The following is a 25459-nucleotide window of genomic DNA, read 5'->3' on the forward strand; positions in this document are numbered from 1 at the left end:
TATCCATGCATGGTTCATGGGATTTTCGAACCCGGAAAAAAATACAAAATGAGTAACACAAAAGTAGGTATTCTTTTGTGAAGAAGGTTGCAACACTGCAAACCCACTGATCTACGACAACATTAGTCAAGATTTCTCCGCCATATTGTGTGAGAGGGAAGAACGAACAATAATTACTCGATATGTGGAAAATTGAAGCTATTTTCGTGAAATAAGCGAAATCCCCCTGACATCAATATGATGGCAATCCGTTCCTCACGTGTTAGTGGCATTTTCGTTCAGATCAGTGAAAATGGAAATATGCTACTCTTGACACGATCAATTCACATCATCACTCTTTTAAACTTTTATGTAAAGACAAAACACAATCGTAATTCCCATGCCAACCAATGTTACAAGATATGTACATACCGGTAAGTCAATATCCGGACATTTTCAGTGATTGGTCTAACAATAAATAACTCATAATCACATACTAACGATTATTTGAACAATAAACATTTAAGCAAAAAGGAAAGGACGTGTCACTCTCCCATGCGGAAATCGCCCTTAAATTTAAAGTTAGGTGAAAACAAATGTCACAGTTGTTTTCCTGGTGAAATTCTAGCCCATTTTGATATGTCGCACGACCCCCTTCCCATTTAAATTTCTGAAGTTGAATTCAAGATGGCGGACATCAGGATGGCTGCCGACCATGCGGGTGACGTCAATGTGGTTCCCCCTTGGCCAGGCAACGATTGGTCATCGCCATTTTCACGTTCCATGCCGCAGTGGCCTTGTACTGGGGGTGTTAAGTGACTTATTGAGCCATAACTTTGTGGTATTGTTAACTCTGCAACAATTAAAGTTAGGTGAAAACAAATGTCACAGTTGTTTTCCTGGTGAAATTCTAGCCCATTTTGATATGTCGCACGACCCCTTCCCATTTAAATTTCTGAACTTGAATTCAAGATAGCGGACATCAAGATGGCTTCCGACCATGTGGGTGACGTCAATGTGGTTCCCCCTTGGCCAGTCAACGATTGGTCATTTCCATTTTCACGTTCCATGCCGCAGTGGCCTTATACTGGGGGTGTTAAGTGACTTATTGAGCCACCCTGTAGTATCAAAGACGTTATTATCCTCATAAATTATGCAAAAAGGGGATAGAAGTTGGTGCTAAAGCATTTGTGTTCGAACAAACGATTTCAATTATTTTTTCAACACATCTTCAATTGTACATGTATTTTCTGCCATACCAGCATGATATCTTTCACTATCAACACGCAGAGAGAGTAAAATAGGCACGTGATATCATGTCATACTATGGCCTGTTAGCGGTGCTTACCAGTATGTAGAACACATTCAATGGCAATGCACAGTGAGCCAGAACACATTCACCAGCTGACAGATGACAATGCGGAACATTTTTTTACATTCAATAAACCTATACTTACGGTGAGCCATTAAGGATCACGAAGAGTCGAGGATAGAAATGTTTTATTCGCATCACTCACCGTGTGTTATGATTCTACATACATATCATTATATTAGATGGGTATGTGCAGCAGACCAAGCCTACCCAGAATGCATGCCACTGTATCCCAGAGCACTTTCCTTCCCAGTTTTTTTAGTGGAATATCACTGTGTGCACACACACGCACATGAAGCCAAAAACGAGTGTAAATTCTAACTGCATTAAACCTAACATAGATAACAAAAAGCCTGTTAGGGTGGCATTTGTGGATTTGTTGCTGATAGTAATTTTCCTTTTTTTATTATTTTTTTAAATATTGTAAGTGCAAGGTTTGATGATGTTCGTTTTCGCATATTTTGATTTTTAATTATGCATGCAGTCTGCATGCTGCGTGTTTTTTGGAGAACTATTTTCCTTTCGTAACGCAACCTTATTGATGATGTGCGAGAGGTTGCACTCAATAAGAATGGCAAGAATTGACATGTACAATAAATGGGTTTTATACACTCTCCATGACTGAATCGTAATGGATGTAATTAGGAAAAGGACTTTACCTGCCTCTCGTCCGGATGTCGACAGATCGTCCTCTCAATCATCTCGATTGTCACATATCTGACCCCCTGTCACAATTCACTCTCCTCACACCCTTGCACTCTTCATTCCCGATCCTGTCACAATTCCGTTCGGGGTGTAAGGGGTGATCTTCCACGTAGTACACCCAAATGTCAACCTCACTTCCACGTTAGTGCACCCTGGACTGAAGACTAACGAGGCTCTGGCGACTGGCCCCATAGCCAGTATAATTTTGTTTGTATTGTCCTGTTCTTTTGTCTTTACGTGTGCTGAGTGCCCCTTTCCAGCCTCAGCTTTTAACAGAAGTCAGAACATTTTAAGATTTTTAATTTTTAATTATGCAACGTTAGAGTTGTTGTTTGTAATGATAAGGGGCTGGCCCCGTATAATGTGACGGGAGCAAAATAGCCTAAGTGCTGACGCTCCCACAATTTTAAAATCAAATTCAAATTCAAATTCACAATTCCGTTCACTCGCCAACTGTCCACATTCTCCTTGCTATCCACATTCCTAGACCCCCTAACGTTTGCGTCACATTCTCCTTGCTATCCACATTCCTAGACCCCCTAACGTTTGCGTAATTTCTTATTAAGCTTTCATTTGTCTGCTTCCTGTTAGGTTAAGGATAATAGCAGACTTGTCACTTTTGGGTACGATATGCTTTTGTGTACTCCTTTTTATACTCTTATTTGCGATTATATACTGCTGCTCCATCCACTTCAAGTGCATCGAGTAGAAAGGAGTATAAAAAAAAAAAAAAGGTAAAGTGTTCCCCTGTGCATAGCACCACGCCATGAAGGCGTATAGGGGGTGTGGGGTAACACCCCACACTTTCTTGATCCGGTCGTGAGTGGGGGTGATGTGATCAGCATCACGCCCCTGACCGCCTTTACCCCCCAGGGTTTCCCCCAGGTACCAATGTTATTCGATGCTGGGTGGGCGCCGGGGCCGCTTTCACCGTTAGAAAAGTTCCCGGATTTGAACCGGCCGGGGATCGAACCCGGGACCTTTAGCATGGTAGTCAGACGCGTTACCGACTGAGCCACCGCGGAAGGAGTATTATGTCCCAAAATGCTTTTGTTAAGTTAGGCAGGTCAGTTCTAGTACTCTTGCCATTGTATGGCATACTTTTTGGTAAGACCCAAATGTTGCACATGACCAATATTGGTCGCAAATGACAGACTGACATGGCATCAGTCATCATATGTCTAATTATGACCCTTCGATAATTTCTTACATATTTTGCTTACTCAGAAGTTCATTTCTGGAAAAAATTGAATGCTGCTTTTCATCAGTTATTAATTTATATAATTTTCTGTACGGAGTGAACTGATAATTTTAAGCATTGAAAAACATCTCAATGGATGAGGCTTTATAATGCAGAAAACCTGGTGTAAATATCTCTTACGGTTTTCATGATATACATTTCCAAAGTTTGTGTTGTGCAACTTTTGAAACACTCTGTATAAGATGCAGAGCATCACGGTATTCAAAACATTGCTAAATCATTCGAGAAAGCAGGAAATGGGAAATGGGGTGTTGGGGGACAAAGGGTAAGAAATTGTTACTGACACTATGGAAAGTTCACAATGTTGATAAAAAAAAAATGTTAACAGTTCCGTATATCGGAAATTTTGTGTTTCGCATGGTTCGTACTCACCAATTGTGTATTGCGGAACATAGTTCAAGGTGCCATTATGCTTTTTACATGAAAACAAATGCAATTTTTCACATTCTGAGTGCTTTTTTTTAATTATTACTTTCTTTGCTTCCGGAACACACAATATGGCAGGCACTACTTGACTCACGTTGTGGGTATGCAGTGTTTCAACCTTCTTCACCGAAAAATACACAGATGGAAATTATACATTATGCGTGGGTAGCTGACGGATGGACCCACGAACCATTGATGCATAGCCCCACGAACCATTCACGGATAGCTCCACGAACCATTCACGGATAGCTCCACGAACCATTTACGGATAGCTCCACGAACCATTCACGGATAGCTCCACGAACCATTCACGGATAGCTCCACGAACCATTATGCACGGTAGCTGACGAATAGCCCCATGAACCATTTCCATAAGGGTAGGTTAGGTTTGGTTGGGTTAGGCAAGCATAGTTAAAAAAAGGTGTTTGAAACACTGACAGTGGTTTATGTCATCGGACGTGCGGAGCATGCAGTTCACGTAGCGAAAGCAATGGCAATTGTGCGTCGGTGAGTTACTTCTCTTGAAAAATACATGATTTCCCGGTCAAATAGATTCCACGATGAAATAAAATACCTCGACGAACGTTGGAAAGCTTGCAGAAACTCATTTCGGTAAGTAGTTTCTTCTGTAAAAATGAAGAAACGTATTTCCGATATACGGAACTGTTACGAAAAAAATAATAATTTGCTAACTGCAATTTGAACTTGGAATCATCAAAATTTCATACATATTACGGTAACAGTACGGTATAGTGAAATCACATTTCTTCAAATTTGCAGGAGAAACTACTTTTGTAGACTTTTGGAAGCTCGTGGAAGTGTTTTCGGCCTTGGTTCAACTTATTCAGCTCGTAAATCATGTATTTTTAGACATTAATGTATCTCCGATGCACGATAGCTCCTGCCACCATTATAGTCGACTACGTGAATCAAATGTTCTGTGCGTTCAATTATGTAACCCCCTGTCAGTGTAGCAACCACATGGCAGTTTTACAAGATGACGTGTGAAGGTTAACAGCATTTTTTTTTTCAATTTAATTTTCTGTTTGCCTAACCTAACTGAACCTAACCTAACCTTCCGTGAATGGTTTGTGGATCAATTTTCGCTTAAAAACCTTCTGTGAATAGTTTGTGCGGCATTTTGTTGATTAATAAGTTTGGAAACACTGTATATCAGCTGACGATAGACAACGTGAGTCAAGATTTGGCCACCATATTGTGTGTAACGAAAGTGAATTAGCAAAGAACAATAAATACTTGTAATGTGAAAAATTACACTTTTTTCAGTGAAAAAAGCAAAATCTCACGTTCAAAAATGTTCCGCTATGCATAACAGGTAAGTACAAATGTAAATAATTAGGAAATAAAAGAGTGAAATGTGTTTTCACTATACTATACTGTTACCTATATTACAGCAAAAGATCACAGTCGCCAGGCTGAAACTTTTAGTTGCCCTGGCGACCGGGATTTTTCGAGCCCTGGTACAAATAGTAAATTTTATAAAGAAAACGAAAGAAAGAACTCAAAATCAAGCCCATTGGCTAGCGCCCATCGATCAGGGCAAACCGCCACTAGTTGCTGATTTCCCCAAGTTATATAAAGGCGAAAACGACAGCACAACAATTAGCCTGGCGACGCAAGAATGACGTCAGTCTACTCTGTGATGACGGCGGATGTGAGATGAAAGCTTGGAGAATAAACCAAAAAAGATTCCATGTGTTTTTTTTTTTAATTTGGTATCCTGTTTATTAAACTTTTATTACCAAAACATTTGTTTGACGAAATATTCATCGTCCCTCCTTGAGTTATTTCTGGCATCTATAGGCCCCGCCCCGAAAGGGTTAACTATATCCATGCCTACATAATATGTATGTTCCATTTTTTTATTTTAGAAATCTATCAACCGTAGTTTAATTAGTTATCAAACATAAGTGTTTATGACAACACAGTTTTTATATTAAAATGTTAACAATTTGCTGTCCCCTTTTGTTCAATTTTTTCCTTCAGGAAACATGAAAAATATCCCATTTTGTTGTTTTAAATATCTCAAGTTACTTTCTCCAAGCTTCAAATTTCAGCTGTTTCCAGTATTCTAGCACATTCTGTATTACTAGAGGCATGCATATTTCGTTTTTGACAAAAACACGAAATGTGAAATAACTCATTGTAATGTTAATTTTTCATGTTTTGAAAGGTGTGAGGTGCATTTTCCCACCCTGTTTGTCACGAAATAATGTGAAATAGACTCTTCAAGTTTATTGACCAACGTGACACTTTCTGAATTCAGAATTAGTCTGAGAGATATTCAATTCACGGAAAATGTATTAATTCTGCTGTAAATATTTGAGAAACAGAAAATGGACACATTATACAAGAAAAAACTTAATATTCTGGTAACGACATAAATGTTATTAGAAGGGATATGTTTATTTTGTGTAATATGTGCAGTTTTTAAATCAAATTTGGGATTATATTCACAATTTTATAACTAAAATGTCATTTTATGTACCGCTTTTTCACCACTATAACAGTGAAATTTTATTTTTTTACAGCTTTTGAACCCGAAATTGACATGGTTTTTGTACCGAAATCTTGCTTTTTTATTTACAAAAAATGTGTGCCTCTACGTGTAAAATATTATTAAACATTCAGAACCATTACCAATATTATTTTCATTGATATTGTATCATTATTACGTCATACAATTTCTGCCCAATAAAACGAGCAACAGGCATAGCCCATCATTCATTATAAAATTCTATTGTGAATGAACGACGGGCTATAATCACACTGTGTCTCTTGTGTATGTGTGTTGTAAACACCTGGTTCAAATTCCAACCACTAGATGTCACATTTTCTTCATTGCTGAATTTTACTTGTACTCATGTCAAATTACATTGCCCTTTTGTTTTTGTTTATAGCTTTGAATAATTTATATGCACATTGTGAATTTTTTTTATGAGTATTCTGCTTTGGATTTCACATTTTGTAACGATTTCAATCCCAAGAAGTTTTTTTGGGATATTTTTCATTAATTATTTCTATATTATGTATTGAAAATGTGTTTTCAGTAAGTTTTATTACAATGTTTAAGTTTTTTTAGTTTCAAGAAATTGTTACAGAAAAAATTCATAAATGTGAGTAAATTTACAAAAAAGTGTAATACATTATATATGCATGGAATCAGGACATGAAAATTAAATAAAAACACACTTAGCAATGTATTTTTTATGATTTTTTTAAAGCAGCAAGAAAAAGGAAAATCTTGGTATTTTCAGGCTCTTCCAGAAAGGGTTGAAGCAAAAGTCTGGTAAATTGATACTTGTAATTGGAATGGTATCCTCGCCTACTAATATTAATCAGTATTTTGGACAAGTTTTAATTGTTACAATTCCAAGCATTGGTATTGGTTGAAATGGTAAGAGTATCAGTATTGGTATCGCTTCAAAGTGGTACTGCCTCAGCCCTAGTTAGGAGTGTTTTGCTTGATGCTGATTCCCCCCCACCCCCCCATTCTTTTTTGCATGAGAATGAGTGTGTGCATGTTTTTGAGTGAATGATTTACTTCTGTCGTATGATATGAAGTATTCTTGTCTTCCAGGAATCCTTGTAACATTTTCTCCATTATCACCTGGTGTTTCACTCGTGAAGATATCATGTAAGAATACTTGCTGCTGATGCTACAAAGTGGCTTTATTTTCCATGCATCTAAAGATACAGACATGCTGCATCATTGTGATGGAAGCCTGTTGTTATGTCAGCAGAAGGAAAGATAGCAGCAGCCTGTGCGGCTGGAATAGTGAGAGCTGCAAAGGCAAAACTGAAGCAGCCTTTACAAGATGATTCAAACGAATTGGAGTGTACGATAAAAAATGCAACGCTTAGGATCCTGTTTTCAACGGATGACTTGTACATCAACAGTCAGAAGTATGATAAAGAAAAGCATGCTGTTGCCAGCGACTGTGAGGTTAGATGCGATGCATTCTGCGTGGATTACGACAACTGCATCTACAGAGCCACCTTAGCATGGATCGGCAAGAAGCCGAAGAAGGTGCCCGAGAAGTATGGTTGTTTGAAGGATGGTGAATCGTATCGTGTGATCGTGGAAGAGTACCTAAGCAAGTTTAAGGCTGTGGCGACTGTGATAAATTGTGATGTTCCTGTACCTGTTCTTCTGCCGAACACAAGCCATAGTAACTTTCTAAAATACAAGTCCACCCAAGATGCTCGTGAACTGTACAACAAGGGTGACATATTGACAGCGAAGGTGTCAAAGTGTTTGGATGGCATGTTTGAGTGGTTGGGATCGTGCGTGTGGAAAGATGTGGATGTTGAGTCTAAGTGTTGGGTGCTCAATGATGATCCAGAATTTTACCATCACGTTAAGAAGTGCCCCGTACGGCCGCTCAATACGGAACAGCCTGCAACAAGTACAGAGAACCTCACAGGCAATATACTACTAATCATTAACCCGTCGATAGGAATAATAACTTTTGAATACCATGGGATGGAAGAGAAGGCATTGTTCCTGAAAGATGCTGTGTACATCAATAGTTCTAAGATCAAGGAAGCATCACTGCTGGGTGACGTGTTACATATAGGTGATAAGGTTTCTTTTGATGTAGAAGTTTGTGAATTTGGATGCAAGAGTTACTACAGAGCTACCGTTCTATGGTTAGGGGAGCGACCAAGAGAGCAGAAAAATAACATGTCTCAGAAAAACTGCTCACCAAGTCTTCAAGCAGGAGACGCTGTCAGATCCTTGGAGAATGCAGTTTCTGTTTTGTCTCATGTGCCTTTGGAGGAATCTGCATCAACTCCTAAATCGGACACCTACACTGATCATGATGACAAGAGTACCTTATCATGTAACCAGGACCTTAACTTAAACAGTGATGATGTTCTGGAAGATGGGATTGACTTTTTAAGGTCCCATTCTGGAACAATGAAACATTCCACATCTGCTGGTGGTATTATAAGCTCTATATACAAAGGCAAGCCATTAACAGTTAACTTTACCAGCAATATTGTGTATGTTAATGGAAAGAGATGTAGCGTAACTTCACAGAAGAAGAGTGTCACCAAAAGCAAGCAAGTATTCTTCGATGCATACTTGATCGTGGAGGAAGGCAAGATTTCCTGCTATGCATCACTCGTGTGGACAGGAAAGAAGCCAAAGGACCGAGGGATAAGGACAGACTGTGTAGATGAACAATCTCTTGTACAGAAGATTCATGAAGCAAACATCACTCTAGATTTGGGGAGGACACACGACTGCTCATTGGAACCTGATAGCCCCTGCTCTCATTCTCCCGAGCCTGGTACAATTCCAGAAGGGTCCAATCAAACTCAGAATACCCATTGCCCATCTGAGTTACGTGAGCTGCAGGGCAAAGTTGTCCACTGTGAACCTGATGGGATTGGAATCATTCACAGCTCGTACCAGGGAATGCCATTGGTTGTCCATTTCTCCTCGAAAAGTTTCTTCATTAATGGCAAGAGATGTAAGAAATCCAACTGGAAGAGATGCGTGCAAGTGGGATGTGAGATTAATTTCGATGCATGGAGATTTCAAGGCCTCGAGGATGCTCCGTTTTACGCTTCTATGGCATGGTTGGGAGACAGACCTAAATCTCCAGCAAAATGTAGCATCCAGATTGACGGCCAATGCACAGATGACAGCTCATCGAGCTGTGGTTCTCCACCTATGATTGGCCAGATTTTGAAACGGTCAGATGGTTCATTGCAGAAGTTAGAGCAGTTGAGTGACAAGTTAGAAAGTTTGCACTCTGAAGTTATTTCAGCTCATGTACCAGAGTTTTCGTTTGAAAAAGATAATTCTTCGCAGTTGGTAATCCCTCCAGCTGAGCCAGTAAATGTGATAACCAAAAGCTCTCTTGAGAAACCTAAGTATAGCGCTTCTGCATTGAATAAACCAGATGATTCCGTACAATGTGAGAGCAGTTGCTTGGGCATAGTAGAGAATGTAGATAGGACAGTTTTGAATAGGGTTGTGAATGATGTCGAATCCATCACAATCAAGTCACTAGATGAAGGGTGCTCAATTGATGTAGAAAGTGGTATTGCGCAGTCAGCTGAAACTGGAGAATCTAGTCTGAATATTTTCTCAGATTGCAGCATGTATGGTCACGGAAGTAAATCTTCCTCGGAGGACCCTGTAGAAAGGTGCGGCTCTCCTCATTTGGTTATACCAATTGATGTGGATGACGTCGAAGTGAGAAGCAGCTCTGAACGAGAATGTGCCATCAGCGGCTCCACAGACGGCAACCTCTCTGATGGCGAATCTCTTGTAATAGGTGAAACTTACGAAGGTACGGTTACGGACCTCAACCCTCGCATGAGCTTCTTTGCCTCGGTGACCCTGAACGGAAAAACGTTCTGTGTGTTGACTCGAGTTCAAAACTTCAGCGAGAAGAAACGCAGCCCAACACTTGCTCTCGGAGTAAATTTGGCAAAATTCATTTCTGAGGGGGATCGAGTGAAGCTTGTCATTGGTGTCAAATCACAGGGTTTGGACAACAACATTTGGGTAGCAAGCCATGCCTGGAAGCACAGTACTCCATTGAAGCAAGAACCAGTTCAAGATCTTGTTGCCGAAGATTTGTTAGTGGAAAAAGAGCATAACAAACCACCAGAAACCAATAAGTCAAAGACATTGGCCAGTCTACTGGATTCTAAACATGGCGAGGTCTGTCAGATTTTATCAGAAAGTGAAGGAACAATATTGTGCGATGTTTTTCTCAATCCAGCTGAAGTGCTTTTCACTAAAAGGGAACTATACGTTGACGGAGTCGGCTGCCATGTTCAAACTCTTGGATACTATGTGCACAAAGGGGATAACGTGACATTTAACGCAGTAAAACTAAACGAGCAACATCCTTCAGGAGCTGAGTATGTGGCAACAATGGTTTGGAAGGGCATTAAGCCATGGATAAAGCAGTTCAATATCCCTACTGAACCAAAACAAAAGAAGATGGAAAAGAAAGAATCAGATCATGTAGATACTGCAAAAGCATCACCGATATTGCCAGTGATGCCTCCCGAAAGAAAAACGAAGGCAGCAGAAGATTCAGGTGTTGAGCAGTGTATAAAGAAAGGAGGTCCAGTAGAAAAACAGGATGCTATCGCAGAAGAAATTCATACAAATGTTAGAGGAAAACTTCAGAAGATTCTGAATTCAGACGAAGCAGTCTTCACCTTTGCTCTAAATAAAAAAAACTGTAAGGCGCTGTGCCATAGAAATGTATTGTATAAAGATTGCCAGCTTTGTAACACACACATCTATCTGTGTATACCCAATATAGGTGCATGCATTTCCTTTGACTGCAAAAAGTTACCAGAGAAACATCCTTCCGGTGCAACATTTCAGTGTACTTTAGCATGGAACCCAAAAGATAAGAAACCCCAAGAGCTGTCATCAATAAAACCAGTTAAAATATTGCCTTCCTTCTTTCACAACAAAGCATACAGAATTCTTTACCCTGGAGGTTTGTTTGAAGGGACTGTTTCCAGTGTTGCCAAATCTGATTTTGTCATAACAGTACGGGTTAAGAAGGTCGAGTTCGAAGAAGTGTTTTCCACAATTCAATGTTTTAGCCCGAGCATTAGCCAGGACACAGTGTCACGTCACCGCAATGCCGCTGAGTTCGTTTGTGTTGGTGACACGGTACAAATGAAGATTAGACCAGGAAGTAAAAACCATATGTTCAAGTGGATTGCACTGCACGTGTGGAAGATACCTGCCAACGAAGAGGAGTATTATCAGATGAAGGAAAAAGAGAATTTGAAGAAGACTGCAACTGATTTTCTAAGTGATGGCATGAAGGGGCATGTCTTGTCCCTTGAATCTGATCGTGGTGTCCTCAAAGATGACGACGGTGGGCAGGAGATCACATTCCACAGGAACAGGTCGAAGATATTTGGAATCACATTAGAGCGATTTGACTTGCAGCATGTGTTCAGAAAAGGTAAGTACTTTGCTGATTTTTCGGTGTAATTGCAAAAGTACTTTGAACTTTATTTACTATTAATATGTAGGTTGGAGATTTAATAGTGGCAACTATTTATTTTCAAATGATTCACGAGAGATACCTCTGTGAAACTTTACAGCCCTTCAGTGTAGTCACTAGCATTATGTACAACCTGTTGCATGTGATATGGAAGTCATAGTGTACCTGTAGCAATGGTTCGAATGAAGCGGTCTATTGCCTGAAGAATAACTGGAATAGTTCCGAAGCGAATGGCAGGGATCAAATCAAAGTAGAGCACTTGCCAGCCCCATCGAGCTAACAAGTCAGCCATAGGTTGCACTACATGAGCCTGAAAATTGTTCTGCAAAATGATGGGAGGATTCAGCAGAAAGTGTCACCTCTTGTTTCGCAAAGCAGGTCGCAGGTTATGTTCCAAAAATGAACAGTAATACAGCACGTTGACAACTTCTCCTTGAGGTATGGTATGCATTAAGATAAGTAACACCATCACAGTTATACATGAGAATCGACTTAACTATCACATTAGTGGGGTTCTGAGTACACAACTTGAGACTGCCAACTCCAACGATACTCTCTTCCTCGTGTCACTGAGCACGTGCATAGTGTTGGAAGGAACAGTCCATTTACTGGGAGTAGGTTAGGTACCAAACTAACGTGTGGTATAAGCGAAAAGCAATGGTTCCATTTCATGGCGTATATGCAGCAGTGTTGCTACTATTAAATCTCCAACTCATATATATTAAACAACACATTATTACAAATTCAGTAAAGATGATTTCACAAACTTGTCATCTGAATTACCTTAATGTTTGCCAGAAACAGGAGATGTACTTTGTAAAAATTCAGGCTGGACCAGGACAATTCCATGTTGGTAAAACAGCGGGAATGAAAAATGAGGTGAAGCCAGGGTAGCTGAGTTGGTAGAGTAACGGCATGGTAAGCCTGAGGCCTGGGTTTAAGTACTGATCGAGCCTGCACTTTTCGCTGTATTTCCTGTCTCATTTGAAATTCATCACACTGGTTTATTTTTCTACAGACTGCATTAGATGTGATAATACAAATGAGAAGTTTGTTAAAATATTGTAGTGTTCGTTAAATAAGTAAAATGTATTCCAGTACAAGGCAAATTTTGTACCGTATTTTAAATTATTTGTGCAGTGTTCAAATTATGTTCACTGTAATACTTTTTTTTTGCAGATGAAATTTGGAAATTTTGCTTTTTATTCATGTTTCAGGGAATAAAAGTGGAGGTATCAAATAAATATACCAAATACAATTACTACTTATCTGCAAAGTGATTTATTATAAAGTAACCACTGTTACCATCTGATAGGAAACATGCTTATGGGTGTTAAATCCTGGACTTGAGAGTGTGTTTGCAGTGGCCATCGAAATTAATAAAATCAAAAAATCAGTTTTGCAGATAAGTACCTTTTCTGGTATATTGATATACTTTTTGCATTTTTTAACTCCACAAAAGTGTTTTTCCTAATTTGTAAATGCATTATTCACTGAAATTCCAAGCTAAGAACATTTGTCTTTGCCAACAATATTTTGGCTATTTACAACACACCAAAACCCTAATGTAAAGTAAATCTTTGGAACAAAATATTTTGCGAATTTTGTAGTGATTAATTATAGTTTATCGACTGGTATATAAATTAATGAACAACAGGCACATTTAAGAATAGCAATGAATTCAAGAGAGGGAAGTCAATGCTATGTGTAACTGAAATATAATGCTAGATTGAACAAAGGAAAGTAAAACAGATGTTCTTGGGTGATACGTTCTGTAATATATCTGTAAATCATGGAAATTGCATCATATCACTGACTGAATACAATGTTGTATCTCCATCTGCACTAACTTCTCAGGAGAACTAGTTAATGTTTGACTTACATGGATTTGGTATACACTACAAAATTTGCATAAACATTTTGTTACTGTTGATAATTCATGCCACCTGGCAACCAGATAGATTGCTTCGGAACAGTGGCAGCGATTAGGGGAGGGGCAAAGGGGGGGGGGCAGTTGTCGCCACTTTTGCCCCCACACTATGCTAAATCTTATCTACAAAGGGAAATATATATGTAGTACCTTTAATAATTCTATCTATCTACTATCTTTGCCCCCTCCCCCAGTTTTGACAGCTTGCCCCCTCCCCCGATTTTGACACCTTGCCCTCTTCCCCCCGATTTTGACACCTTGCCCCCTCCCCCTGGTTTTGACACCCCCCAGTTTTGACACCTTGCCCCTCCCCTCTGGTTTTGACACCTGACCCCCTCCCCTCTGGTTTTGACACCTGACCCCCTCCCATCTGGTTTTGACACCTTGACCCCCTCCCCCCTGGTTTTGACACCTTGCCCCCCTCCCCCAGTTTTGACACCTTGCCCCCCCCTGGTTTTGGAACCCAGTCACTGCCACTGCTTCGGAATGTGACTCATTAACACGTAAGGGGGTTACTCTTCCACTTAGCACACCCAATTGTCAACCTCCCTTCCACGAAGTACACCCTGGACTGCATTTTGCAGACTAGCGAGGCTTTGGCGTCTGGACCTGCAGCCAGTATAATTCTCTGTAGGGTATGTGTTGTGTCGTCAGTGTATGTTTTTGATTGTCCCTTCATCTATCTCATCACATCATTTATCACCATCGTTGATATTATCCAAAAGTGGCCGAGAAGGGACGTAAAATAACCCAATACAATCAATCAATCCGAAACACATACGAAACATGAAAACGTCATCATCTCATTTCCTATGAAAAGTGGAGATACGACAAAACATCATTCAGCCGGTGATATGTTTAATGATACAAGTATAGCACGAAATATATGTTGATTGTGCAGTTTCTTCTATATTTGATCACCATTTTTTCACTCTTCCTACCAGATCAGAGAGTGAACTATGATGTGGAACTCGCCAGTGGATCACCTTGCAACAGCAGTCCCAGTGTGAATGTGTGGGTGGGTGACAATTCCAGAGGCAAGCTGAAACAGTATGCAGATATCTACAAATATTGCTCTATGTACAACATTCAGGTGGAAACAACATTAAAGTTGGTAAGTCCCTTATGCGTTGGTTATGTAAGGTTAGGTTCCCATGCACATTGTACTGTGCCATGAAAGCACATAATAGGGTGATAGGACCACACACATTATCGATCTTGGCCATTGTTTGGGGGTGATGTGATCAGACTGCCTTACTCCCCCCCCCCTTCCCAAATTTATTTGAGGCTGGGTGGACCTCGGAGCCTCTTTATGCGGCAAATTGGCCAGAAAAATTCCAACCTTAGAGTACCCAACCTCGGAATCGAACACAGATCCCCATGTAGTAGACACATCCTACCAAATAGACTGCCACGGCTCCAAACTGTCATGTGGATCCATATAAAGTAGGGCTGAGCCGATACCACTTTGAACTGATACCGATACTCTTACCGATTCCCACCAATACCGATACTTGAAAATTGCAATAATTAAAATTTGTTCAAAATATTGATCAATATTGGTGTGTAAATATTCTTCTTCAATTATATGCATCAAGTTTCAAAAAACAAATTGCTTTAGAGTACTCAAGAATTACATCAGAATAATAAAATAATGTTATGCAATCACAAGATAAAGTTTTTCATGCAAAATAAAGTTTGAATATTGCATGACTTTCAGGATAATTAGACTCTGCGAAAGTGTTCTGTGTCATTTTTGCAAACCCCATGAATGACCAATATCACAGAAAAATATTGGTATCGGTAGATGAATTCCAACCGGTTGCGCTTCGTAACACAATTGTATAATAATTCTGACAGTGGGTCGCCGAAATCTATAGGCAAATAAATTGTTTCTGTTCGTGGGTGGTGTTTGTGAGTGTTTCTTCATCATATCGTCACTCATCCCCATCGTCAAGATTAGCCGAAAGTGGCAGAAAAGCAACTCTAAGTAACAAATATCAAGTCAGCCTCACTTCCACATAGTAGACCCCTGGTTAACAACAATGCTGTACCTTCAGTCAGTATAATCATCTGTAGGGCTGTAAAGTATCAGGGGGGAAGAGGAAGTCAGTTTTCTTTCTTTCTATCATAAACGAAGTAAACACTTCCATTCATCAAAGCATATGTTTTTTGTATCTTTTCATTTACATTTCCAGTAATATTTTGTAATTTGAAAGTTCACTTTTTGTGTAGTTTGATGAGTAAACACTTCCATTCATCAAAGCATATGTTTTTTGTATCTTTTCATTTACATTTCCAGTAATATTTTGTAATTTGAAAGTTCACTTTTTGTGTAGTTTGATGAGTGTTGACTTACCTGGATTTCTTTCCTCTGACCTTTTCACCTAAACTAGGAGATTTTAGTCCTTCGAGATAGCAATGATAAGGGGCTTGACCCCATATAATGCGATGCTTGCAAGTATTCTAAGTTATGATGCACCCACATTTTTAAATTCAGTCAAAGTAACGACCTATATCTTTTCAGGTGCAGCTCGTGGCACAGTCAGGTGACATATTTGAGGATGACGAAAGCAGCAGCAGTAGCTCGAATTCAAGTAGGCCAGTTCAGAGGAGGAAGAAGAAGAAAAAAATCAAGCAGCAGGAACTAAACTCCGTCATCTCAAACAGTGGGAACAGGTATATGTGATGTCTTTTGTGAAAGAAGTTTGCAACTGACCTGGAAAAGTCAAGAAAATTGGCTACTGTGAAAAGTTAATGTGGAAAGTCAAGGATTTTCTTTTTAAAAAAAAACACCCACAAGATTTATGATTATAAGAGGCACATTTCAAAAGTTTTGCACACTACTGGAACGGAACAAATCTTTTTTTTTCTATTTCTTCCAAAATCACGTTACCAATCTCTCCTTATCACAACTTCCCTACATTTGGACACGTTTTGTGTTCTGGTCTTGTCCAGACACCACCTTCGTTGGTGAGCTGTCTGGTTGCCTGGGCCACCTCTTCAATTGTACCAAAACGTTTCCCACAGAGTTGTTGTTTCAGTATGGAGAACAAATCAAATTCTGGTGGGCTCATATCAGGACTGTAAGGAGGGTGGGGAAGTATTTCCCATTCATATTTGTCTACAGTTTGTTGCAGTGTCTCGGCAGCATGTTGTTTTGCATTGTACAAAATGAGTATGCTCTTTCGATTTGCTTTCTGCTCTTCAGATATGATGAGGAACCCATTTGGCAGCAACTTTTCTATTTTGTAATTATTCTGAAGTGACTGACATATTCGCTTCATATGCAATTTCCTCACGTGCTCTGTATTGATATTTTTCTTGATTGATTGAGTTGGAGTTTTAAGTCCACTTTATGCACAATAAGGCTAATCGGGACTGGACCTACAGTTTAAAGTGGGATCCGAACCACTATGTGCCTCCACCGGGAATTGAACCCGGAACCCCTTGATTGCAAGGTGATGATGCTACCACAGCGCCATCGGCAAGGGCTTGATCTTTTTCTAAAATGTCATTAACAATAACCACAGATGTGTAGTCTTTTGTAATTGATGGCTGTCCACTGCCATGGTGGCTCAGTCGGTAACGCGTCTGACTACCATGCTCAAGGTCCCGGGTTTGATCCCCGGCCGGTTCAAATCCGGGAACTTTTCTAACGTTGTAAGCAGCCCCAGCACCCACCCAGCGTCGAATAACATTGGTACCTGGGGAAAACTCTGGGGGGTAAAGTTGGTCAGGGGCGTGATGCTGATCACATCACCCCCACTCATGACCGGATCAAGAAAGTATGGGGCGTTACCCCCACAACCCCTATATGCCTTCATGGCACGGTGCTAAGCACAGGGGAGCACTTTACCTTTTTTTTTACCACTTCTTGACTTATCTTCAGTGCTTATCTGACCTTCACAGAAACAAGCAGCCAGCTATGATACTGTGCTAAAATTCACTGCACTATCACCACCATTTCATCAAAGCTTTGTGAATTTTGGTTGGGTTCTTTCCTCATAAAGTTTTAATTTTGATGTAGGACTGCTAGTCACTATATCATTTTGTTCTTCCATTTAACAGCACATATGTTCAGCACCAAGTCAACCTATCCAGCAAACGTATACGTTTCACAACTGATGCAACAATCAGAGCAACCATGCCATCCTATTGGCTGTGCATTTGCAGTGTGCAAAACTTTTGAAATGACCTTCGTGTGATCTTACATATTCATAATTTATAATGTTTCATGTAAATGTATTAATACATAGGTACGTATGTGCTACACACATCTGTTTTTTTTAGACTTGGTGTGTTTCCAGCCAGAATTATAGTGATTTAAAAATAACACTATTTTATATTGACCACACAATCACTATTTCAAATACTAGGCATTTCACATGAGCTGCATTGGTTAAAACCCAGTCTGGGGCCTCTCCAATAGTATAGTGGTGATGCCATCACCTTGTAATAAAGTGATTCTGAGTTTGATATGTGGTGGATGCACATAGTGGTTCATATCCGACCTTAAACAGCAGGTTCAATGTCAAGTAGCTTTTACATAAGTAAGCAAAAATTCTTTTTGAGAACCCACTGTGAAAATATTAGTGCTTTTCGTTATTAATTTTACCTTACCAACTGTCTCTACAGCTCTGGGTGAGCTTTGGCCTCCTGTACTATCAGCTTCCAAGCATCTCGGTCCAGTATCTTCTCCCTCCATCCATGGACTCCCATTCTTTGTAGATCTTGTACCACACTATCCCGCCATCTTAGTTTGGGTCTGCCTCTTCTTCTTGTGGAATACATTCTCTCATGATTCTTCGCGGCATTCTATCCTTATTCATACATTCTATGTGACCCATCCAACTAATTCTTCTGGCTTTAATAAATCTTACTATATTCTTTTGGTTTAAGATGGAATTTATCTCTTCATTGTTTCGACTTCTCCAAAAATTTCCATCCTTGATTGGTCCATATATTTTTCTGATTATTTTTTTTCTGTTTTCCTTAATTGTTGTTCATCTTCTAAACTCATTGTCCATACCTCAGCACTGTAAGTTATTACCGGTCTTATAAGTGTTTTGTAAATCAATAGTTTGGTATATCTGCTAATTAACTTGCTTTTTAGTAATTGTATGTTGACATAATATGCTTTGTTCCCTGCGTTTATTATTTCTCTAATTGTATCATGCAAATTATTTTGGTCATTTATCGTCATTCCAAGATACTTGAAGTTTGTTACTGCTTCGAATTTCTTGTCATCTATTGCAAATTGGTGATAACTTTTTTTTACCTTGTTTTGGTGTCAGTACTATGAATTTGGTTTTGTTCATGTTTGTCTGTAACCCAATTTTATTTGTTTTTTCTTCTAAAACTACATCGTCGGCATATACGTTAATTTGGCTAACATTCGTAAATATTGTTCCTATTTTGTCTATTTTGCTTATTATTCCATGTAGTGCTATGTTAAATAAGCATGTAGATAGTCCATCTCCTTGTTTTACTCCTGTGTTATATTCTGTTAGTTCACCCATATCGCTCCATATTTTGACCTTGAAATATGTGTGTGTTGCAGTGTCATGTTTGTTAATCTAATCAATTTCTTAGGTATTTGTAATTCTGTCATAGTTTGCATTAATTTATGCCTTTTAATACTATCAAAAGCACTAGGAAAGTCTATGAATAACATGCAGAGATTTGTATCATGTTCATAATGTTTTTCCATTATTTGTCTTATTGTGAATAATTGATTTATGGTGCTTCTTCCTTGTCTAAAGCCTGTTTGGTATTCTCCTATTATGTTTTCTGTTATTGCTGTTGATCTTCTATGTATAATGTTAGTCAATATTTTGTAAATTGTATTAAGTAACATGATACCTCTATAATTACTACATTCTGTTTTGTCACCTTTCTTGTGTATTGGGCACAATATTCCATTATTCCATGCTTCTGGTATGTGTTTTTCTTGCCAGATTTGTTATTAGTTTGTATATTTCTTCTATCATATTTGGTCCAGAATATTTTAGTATTTCTGCTGTTATTTCATCTTCTCCTGCTGATTTATTGTTTTTTAGTTTTTTTATTATCTTCTCAACTTCTTCTCTTGTTGGTGTTCCTTCTATGTTTTGTTCGTCGTTATCTTCTGTTTGTTCTTCTCTATACATTTCATTGTATAGTTGTTCTTGGAAGTGTCCTGTCCATCTTTCTAGTACACTTTCTTTGTCTCCTATTATCTTCCCATCTCTCCTTTTACATTCTATCTCTTTGGGTTGATATCCCTTATTTATTCTCTTTATTGCGGCATAGTACAGGGTGTCCCACGAACGGCGCAACTGGGAATTAAGAGTGGCGTTACTTAGTAACCGAAACCTGTACATACATAAGTCATACACCAAATGTTAGCCCTGTCCAAGTAGATATTTTTAAACATAGAAACAACAAACGGGGTGCAGTGTTGTTCATGCAGTGTTGCCAAATGTAAGTGAAAGTGTAAATTTATTTTTCCACAAAGCATGGAGAATTGCATGTCAAACATTCGTACGGAAATTTGGACGTCAATTTCCACCTTGGGTAGGTGGACTATTTCGCCATCTATAGTTCAGAGAAGAAAACCGATCGTTTTCGCGTATAGCCAATCCTGAAATGCCTCGTAAAGGCATACCGGTCCAAATGGGTGTTTTAAAAAAATTATGAGGTACAGTGGCAACACTGTTGATGTTTGAAGGCAACAAAAGGTGTGTTTAGTGATGGTCTATGACATGGAAATATTGGAAACAGGAAAAAAAGAAAATTTTCATTTTTCTTTTTTTCCTGTTTCCAGTATTTCCATGTCATAGACCATCACTAAATTTTCATTTTCACTTACATTTGGCAACACTGCATGAACAACACTGCAGCCCGTTTGTTGTTTCTATGTTTAAAAATATCTACTTGGACAGGGCTAACATTTGGTGTATGACTTATGTATGTACAGGTTTCGGTTACAAAGTAACGCCACTCTTAATTCCCAGTTGCACCGTTCGTGGGACACCCTGTACTTTCTAATCTCTGACTGTTGACCAAATTGTTCTATTTCTTGGATATTCTTTCTTATCCATTTTTTTTTCTTTTTCTTACATACATCATTTGCCTGTTGCCATAGTTCTTTGTATTTGTTACAATTACTTCTTGTTTCTCTTTGCAGCATCCTCATTCTTGCAGCATTTTTTGGTTAATTATTTGCTGACATTCTTTATCAAACCACTCTTTCTTCCTTGATGTTTTCTCTTTGCCTATTACTTCTTCTGCAGCTTCTGCTAACACTTTTTAATTCTTTTCCACTTCCCTTCTATTGTTTCTTCTTGAGTACTTCATTGTAACTTATTTTTAATTGCTGTTTGGTAATTCATCTTATTTTCTTGATTGTCAAGTTTTGTATAGTTCCATTTTGTTCTTCGTATGTTCTGTTTGGTTGGGTTATTGCTTAATCTTGCTCTTAGTTTAATTTTCATGAGAAAATGGTCTGGATCACAATTTGGTCCTCTTTGGCTTCTTACATCTATGATTGTTGAGGAGTGTTTCTTATCTATTAAAACATGATCTATTTGATTTACTGTATCATTGTCTGGTGATTTCCATATGCCCAAATGAATCTTCTTATGTGGAAAGTAGGTACTTTTAATTACCAACCTATTTCGTATTGCGAATTGTGTTAGAAGTAAGCCATTTTCATTACTGCTTTTGTGTAGAGAATGGTTACCAATTATATCTGTGTCCCTATTTCTCACTCCTATTTTTGCGTTGTAATCACCTGCAATTATTATGATATCATATTTTGCTATATTTTCTATTGTTCTTTCTAGTTGATCATAGAAGTGTTCTTTTTCTACGTCTTCTTTTTCATTAGTTGGAGCATGTACTGACAGTATACTAATATTTTGGAATTTACCCTTGATTCTTATTTTACATATCCTCTCATTTATTGGTTCGAATGATAAAACTCTTTCTCTTAGTTTTTTTTGTTATTATAAACCCTGTTCCATATTGTCCTGTTTTCACTGTTGTTCCGCTATAGTATACACTGTAATCTGGTTTGTCTATTTTACCATGCCCTTGCCATCTGATCTCTTGCAGTGCTACAATATCAATTTTGCATTGTGTGATTACATTGGCTATTTCTTGCATTTTACCTGGTATTAACATTGTTCGGACGTTCCATGTTGCTATGGACCAATCATATGCCTTGTTCTTGCCTGGTTCGTCATCTGTGTTTCCCATCCTTATCTGAGGCTAATGTGCAGGTTTCTTAACAAGTTGATTTTTTACGAGGTGATTGTCAGCCTAACACTCAACCATTTTAACCCTTGGCAGTGTTTTTCTGTTGGGGTTTACTCCCCTAGATGGTCACCTACAAGGCTATGGGGCCATCTTCCCATGTCATTTCATTCGGGTTTCCGTCCCTTAGACCAGTTGCTTTCACCACAGCTCTTGAGCCTTTTCTGCCCTTCTTTTGCTAGTTTTGGTCCACCCTGGTTACCCGGTACCCTGGAGGGCATTCCCTTATCTGCCCCCTAGGGAGGTGCCCGATGGGGAGTAGCAACCCCGCACGGGTCGTTATTAATTTGATCATTAGAAATGCACTGACGTGTCTATTAAACCAGGGCTCGAAAAATCCCGGGCGCCAGGTCGCCTCGGCGACTAAAAATTTTAGCCTGGCGACTGTGATCTTTTGCTGTAATATTACCGTTTTTTAAGTTTGCATGTACGAAATTTTCAACATTCTAAGTTCAAATTCCAGTACAGTGTAAGTTAGAAAATGATTATTTGTCAACGTGTGAACATTCCATAGATATAAAAGGTAAAGTGCTTCCCTGTGCTATGCACCATGCCATGAAGGCGTATAGGGGGTGTGAGGTTAGGGCCCCACACTTTCTTGATCACAGCCGAAGATGGGGGTGATGTGATCAGTCTGACTGCCTTTACCCCCCAAAGTTTCTTGCAGGTACCCACCTTATACGATGCTGGGTGGGTGCCAGAGCCACTTGAACAGGTGGATAGAATCTGTAACAATTTCTTTCACTTTCTCCCACAACCCCCAATTTCCAGCTTTCTTGCACGATTTAGCGATGTTTTGAATACAGTGATGCTCTGCTTCTTATAGATTGCTTGATTTTGCTTTATTTTACTTCGCTTCTTGTGCCACTTTTGGCTAATTTGCAAAGATGGGGATGAGTGATGAAATTGATGAATGAACACTCACAGACATTCATGCCCAGGTCGGGATTCGAACCCGGGACCTCTCGCATCGTAGTGCGATGTGCGAACCACTCTGCCACGGGGGCCGGCTCAGCTTCTTATAGTATGCACAATTGGTAGGTGGTTTCCTGGCATCTGATTTTCAGAGCTTACACCTAGCTATGGGAAGATTTTTCGAGCACTGTATTAAACCCTTACGTACGAAAACCTAACAGACCCATAACGCATATAGGACCAAGATAGCAAAAATCATTGTGCACAAAAGATGCACTTATACAGGGTGTCCAGAAATTCATGCATCCAAGTCTTTAAATGCATGTATAGAAAGCGATAGATACATGGATCTTACACTAAGTATTAACTTTGTCTATGTGAATACTTTTGAAGCATTGAACAAGAAAGTCATGCTCGATATGAATGCTTACTTTGCGGAAAACGTTACTAAGGTGTAGGAAAGTTTTTTTATGAAGTAAAGAGATACACAAATAAATGAATAAACAGCCATGGAGTTGCTTGCAATAATTTTTGATGTGTGCATCGATGTTCTGTGAGTACATACTGATTTGAAAAAAGAATGATAGTTTTATGCATTACAGACGATTTACAGGGTTAATTATGACATGTTTATAAAAAAATATGTTTTTTTGAAATTACAAAATATACTGTCAAGGTTCTTCATGTCAGAGGGCTGTACCAGGTGTGTCCGACACGTGGCTATGCCCAGATGAAATAAGAGAGTTGAAATTTATCGTACAAAGATGTAACCTACCACGTACCAATCTTTTTGCACCTCACTCTCGCATGCATTCAGCGGAGGTGGGTCATCATCCACCCATTTAAGGGGTAGTGTGTGAGTAGCATGACGAACCCCCAGTTGTTGTAGGTTTTTCAAGACTGGGTTACATTACTCATTCTTAGCTCCCCAATTTCTTCACGGTGGTAGGGGGCCACCGGTCCCATACGCGTACACTGGCCGAAATGTCAGGAGAAAAGTTGTTATGCTTTCCCCAGAAGACACTAACCTGCGCACATCCTGTAACCCAAGCCCCAAACCTGATGCCTTAGGCCACGCAGCCATGATGCAGGCACAAAAAGATGCAGTTTGTAATCAGAAAACCTGTTTAGCATGTGCTTAGAGATATGATTTGTTTTGATTTTTGTTATTTGTCATTGTTTTTCTGCCACTTTTGGCTTATCGTAACAATGAAGAATATGATGAAATTGATGAAGGGACACTTAACAAAGAACATCGATGCCCAAAGCAGGATTGGAACCTGAGACCATGCTTATAGACATGTATAGAAGTTATGTAGAAATGTGTGTTTTGTGATGATGATATAGGCATTACATAATCAAATTGGGTCTAAGGTTTCTTGCCCAGCTATCAAAGTGTGACAATGCTAATATCTGACCTATCGAGCCAAAAAAAATATCTGTCTATAGTAACTTCGTCTGCACTAGTATAGGGTCCTACGTTCAAACCCTGACCGAGCTCTAATTTTGAAGACTTATTCTTAGCCGCATGCATATTTCGTTTTTGACAAAACACGAAATGTGAAATAATACCTTGTAATGTTAACTTTTCATGTTTTTAAGAGGTGTATTTTGCTACCATGTTTTGTCACAAAATGAACTGCAAATTGCGAAATAAGCTCTTAAATATGAAATTTAGTGTTTACTTACAGCTGCGACACATTCAGAGGTCTGAATTATCCTGGGAGTTATGCTAATCATGGCAAATTGATTTATTCTGCCATAAATATTTGAGAAATAAAAATGGACTTCTTTACACAGGAATATACTTAATACAATACTTTGATAACTATATAAATGTGCCATTAAAAGTGAAGTGCTAATTTTGTGTAATAAGTAAAGTTTTTGTATCAAATTTAGGTTTTTTATTCACCATTTTATCAGTGAAATGCTATATTATTTACGGTTTTTGATACCAAAATATGCCCAGTTTTTGTACCAAATGTTTTATTAACCATAAATATGTATCTCTTCCAATTTTTTTGTATTTATTTACTTGTTTCTTTTCATTCAGGGAGGATGAAAGAACAACTCTTCACAGCGATACACCTAACACCACGTTATTTGATTCAGAGGACTGTGAACTGCCTTTACAATGCCAAGTTATCGATGACGTGTTGTGCAACAGGGACATCAGTGACCAATCTTCTTTGCAAGTACCTGTGAAGAATGACACCACGGTTGATCCAGTGGAAATTTCGAGTCCCGAACCTGATGAACTCCCTGAAGAGACTGTCGACGTGGAGAGGGGTGAAGTTTGCTTGCAGGATGACCTGATGTGTAATGAATTGAATGCGGAGTCTGCTGAATTGAATTATGTGCAGGAATGCACTGTGGAGGAGGACTGCATTGGGGTAAGTGAAATACTTGTGTTTCTTTGTGATGTTCTGTACTGATGCAAGTTTTAATACATTCAGTGTCAAATCAACAAGGTCCTCAACCTCACATTTTTTAAATTGATTTGAAATATGATGTACACTGAAAGAGCCACCTGATGTAGG

The 25459-nt window shown here is 39.0% G+C and overlaps 1 protein-coding gene across 2 annotated transcripts in view; it reads left to right on the plus strand.

The window, feature by feature from the left end:
• LOC145996576 (uncharacterized) overlaps nucleotides 1–25459 on the plus strand; it is a 58151-nt gene that overhangs the window by 9957 nt on the left and 22735 nt on the right. For both annotated transcript variants that reach the window (XM_083133081.1, XM_083133083.1), the window contains exons 2-5: nucleotides 7345–11731; nucleotides 14648–14817; nucleotides 16231–16382; nucleotides 24973–25312. In XM_083133081.1, coding sequence (XP_082989207.1) covers nucleotides 7498–11731; nucleotides 14648–14817; nucleotides 16231–16382; nucleotides 24973–25312 — 4896 coding nt within the window. In that variant the 5' untranslated portion in view covers nucleotides 7345–7497. The remainder of the gene's footprint in view (nucleotides 1–7344; nucleotides 11732–14647; nucleotides 14818–16230; nucleotides 16383–24972; nucleotides 25313–25459) is intronic.

The sequence above is a fragment of the Lepisma saccharinum genome, chromosome 12 (genome assembly GCF_977018435.1).
Source record: "Lepisma saccharinum chromosome 12, izLepSacc3.1, whole genome shotgun sequence".
Lineage (NCBI taxonomy): Eukaryota > Metazoa > Arthropoda > Insecta > Zygentoma > Lepismatidae > Lepisma > Lepisma saccharinum.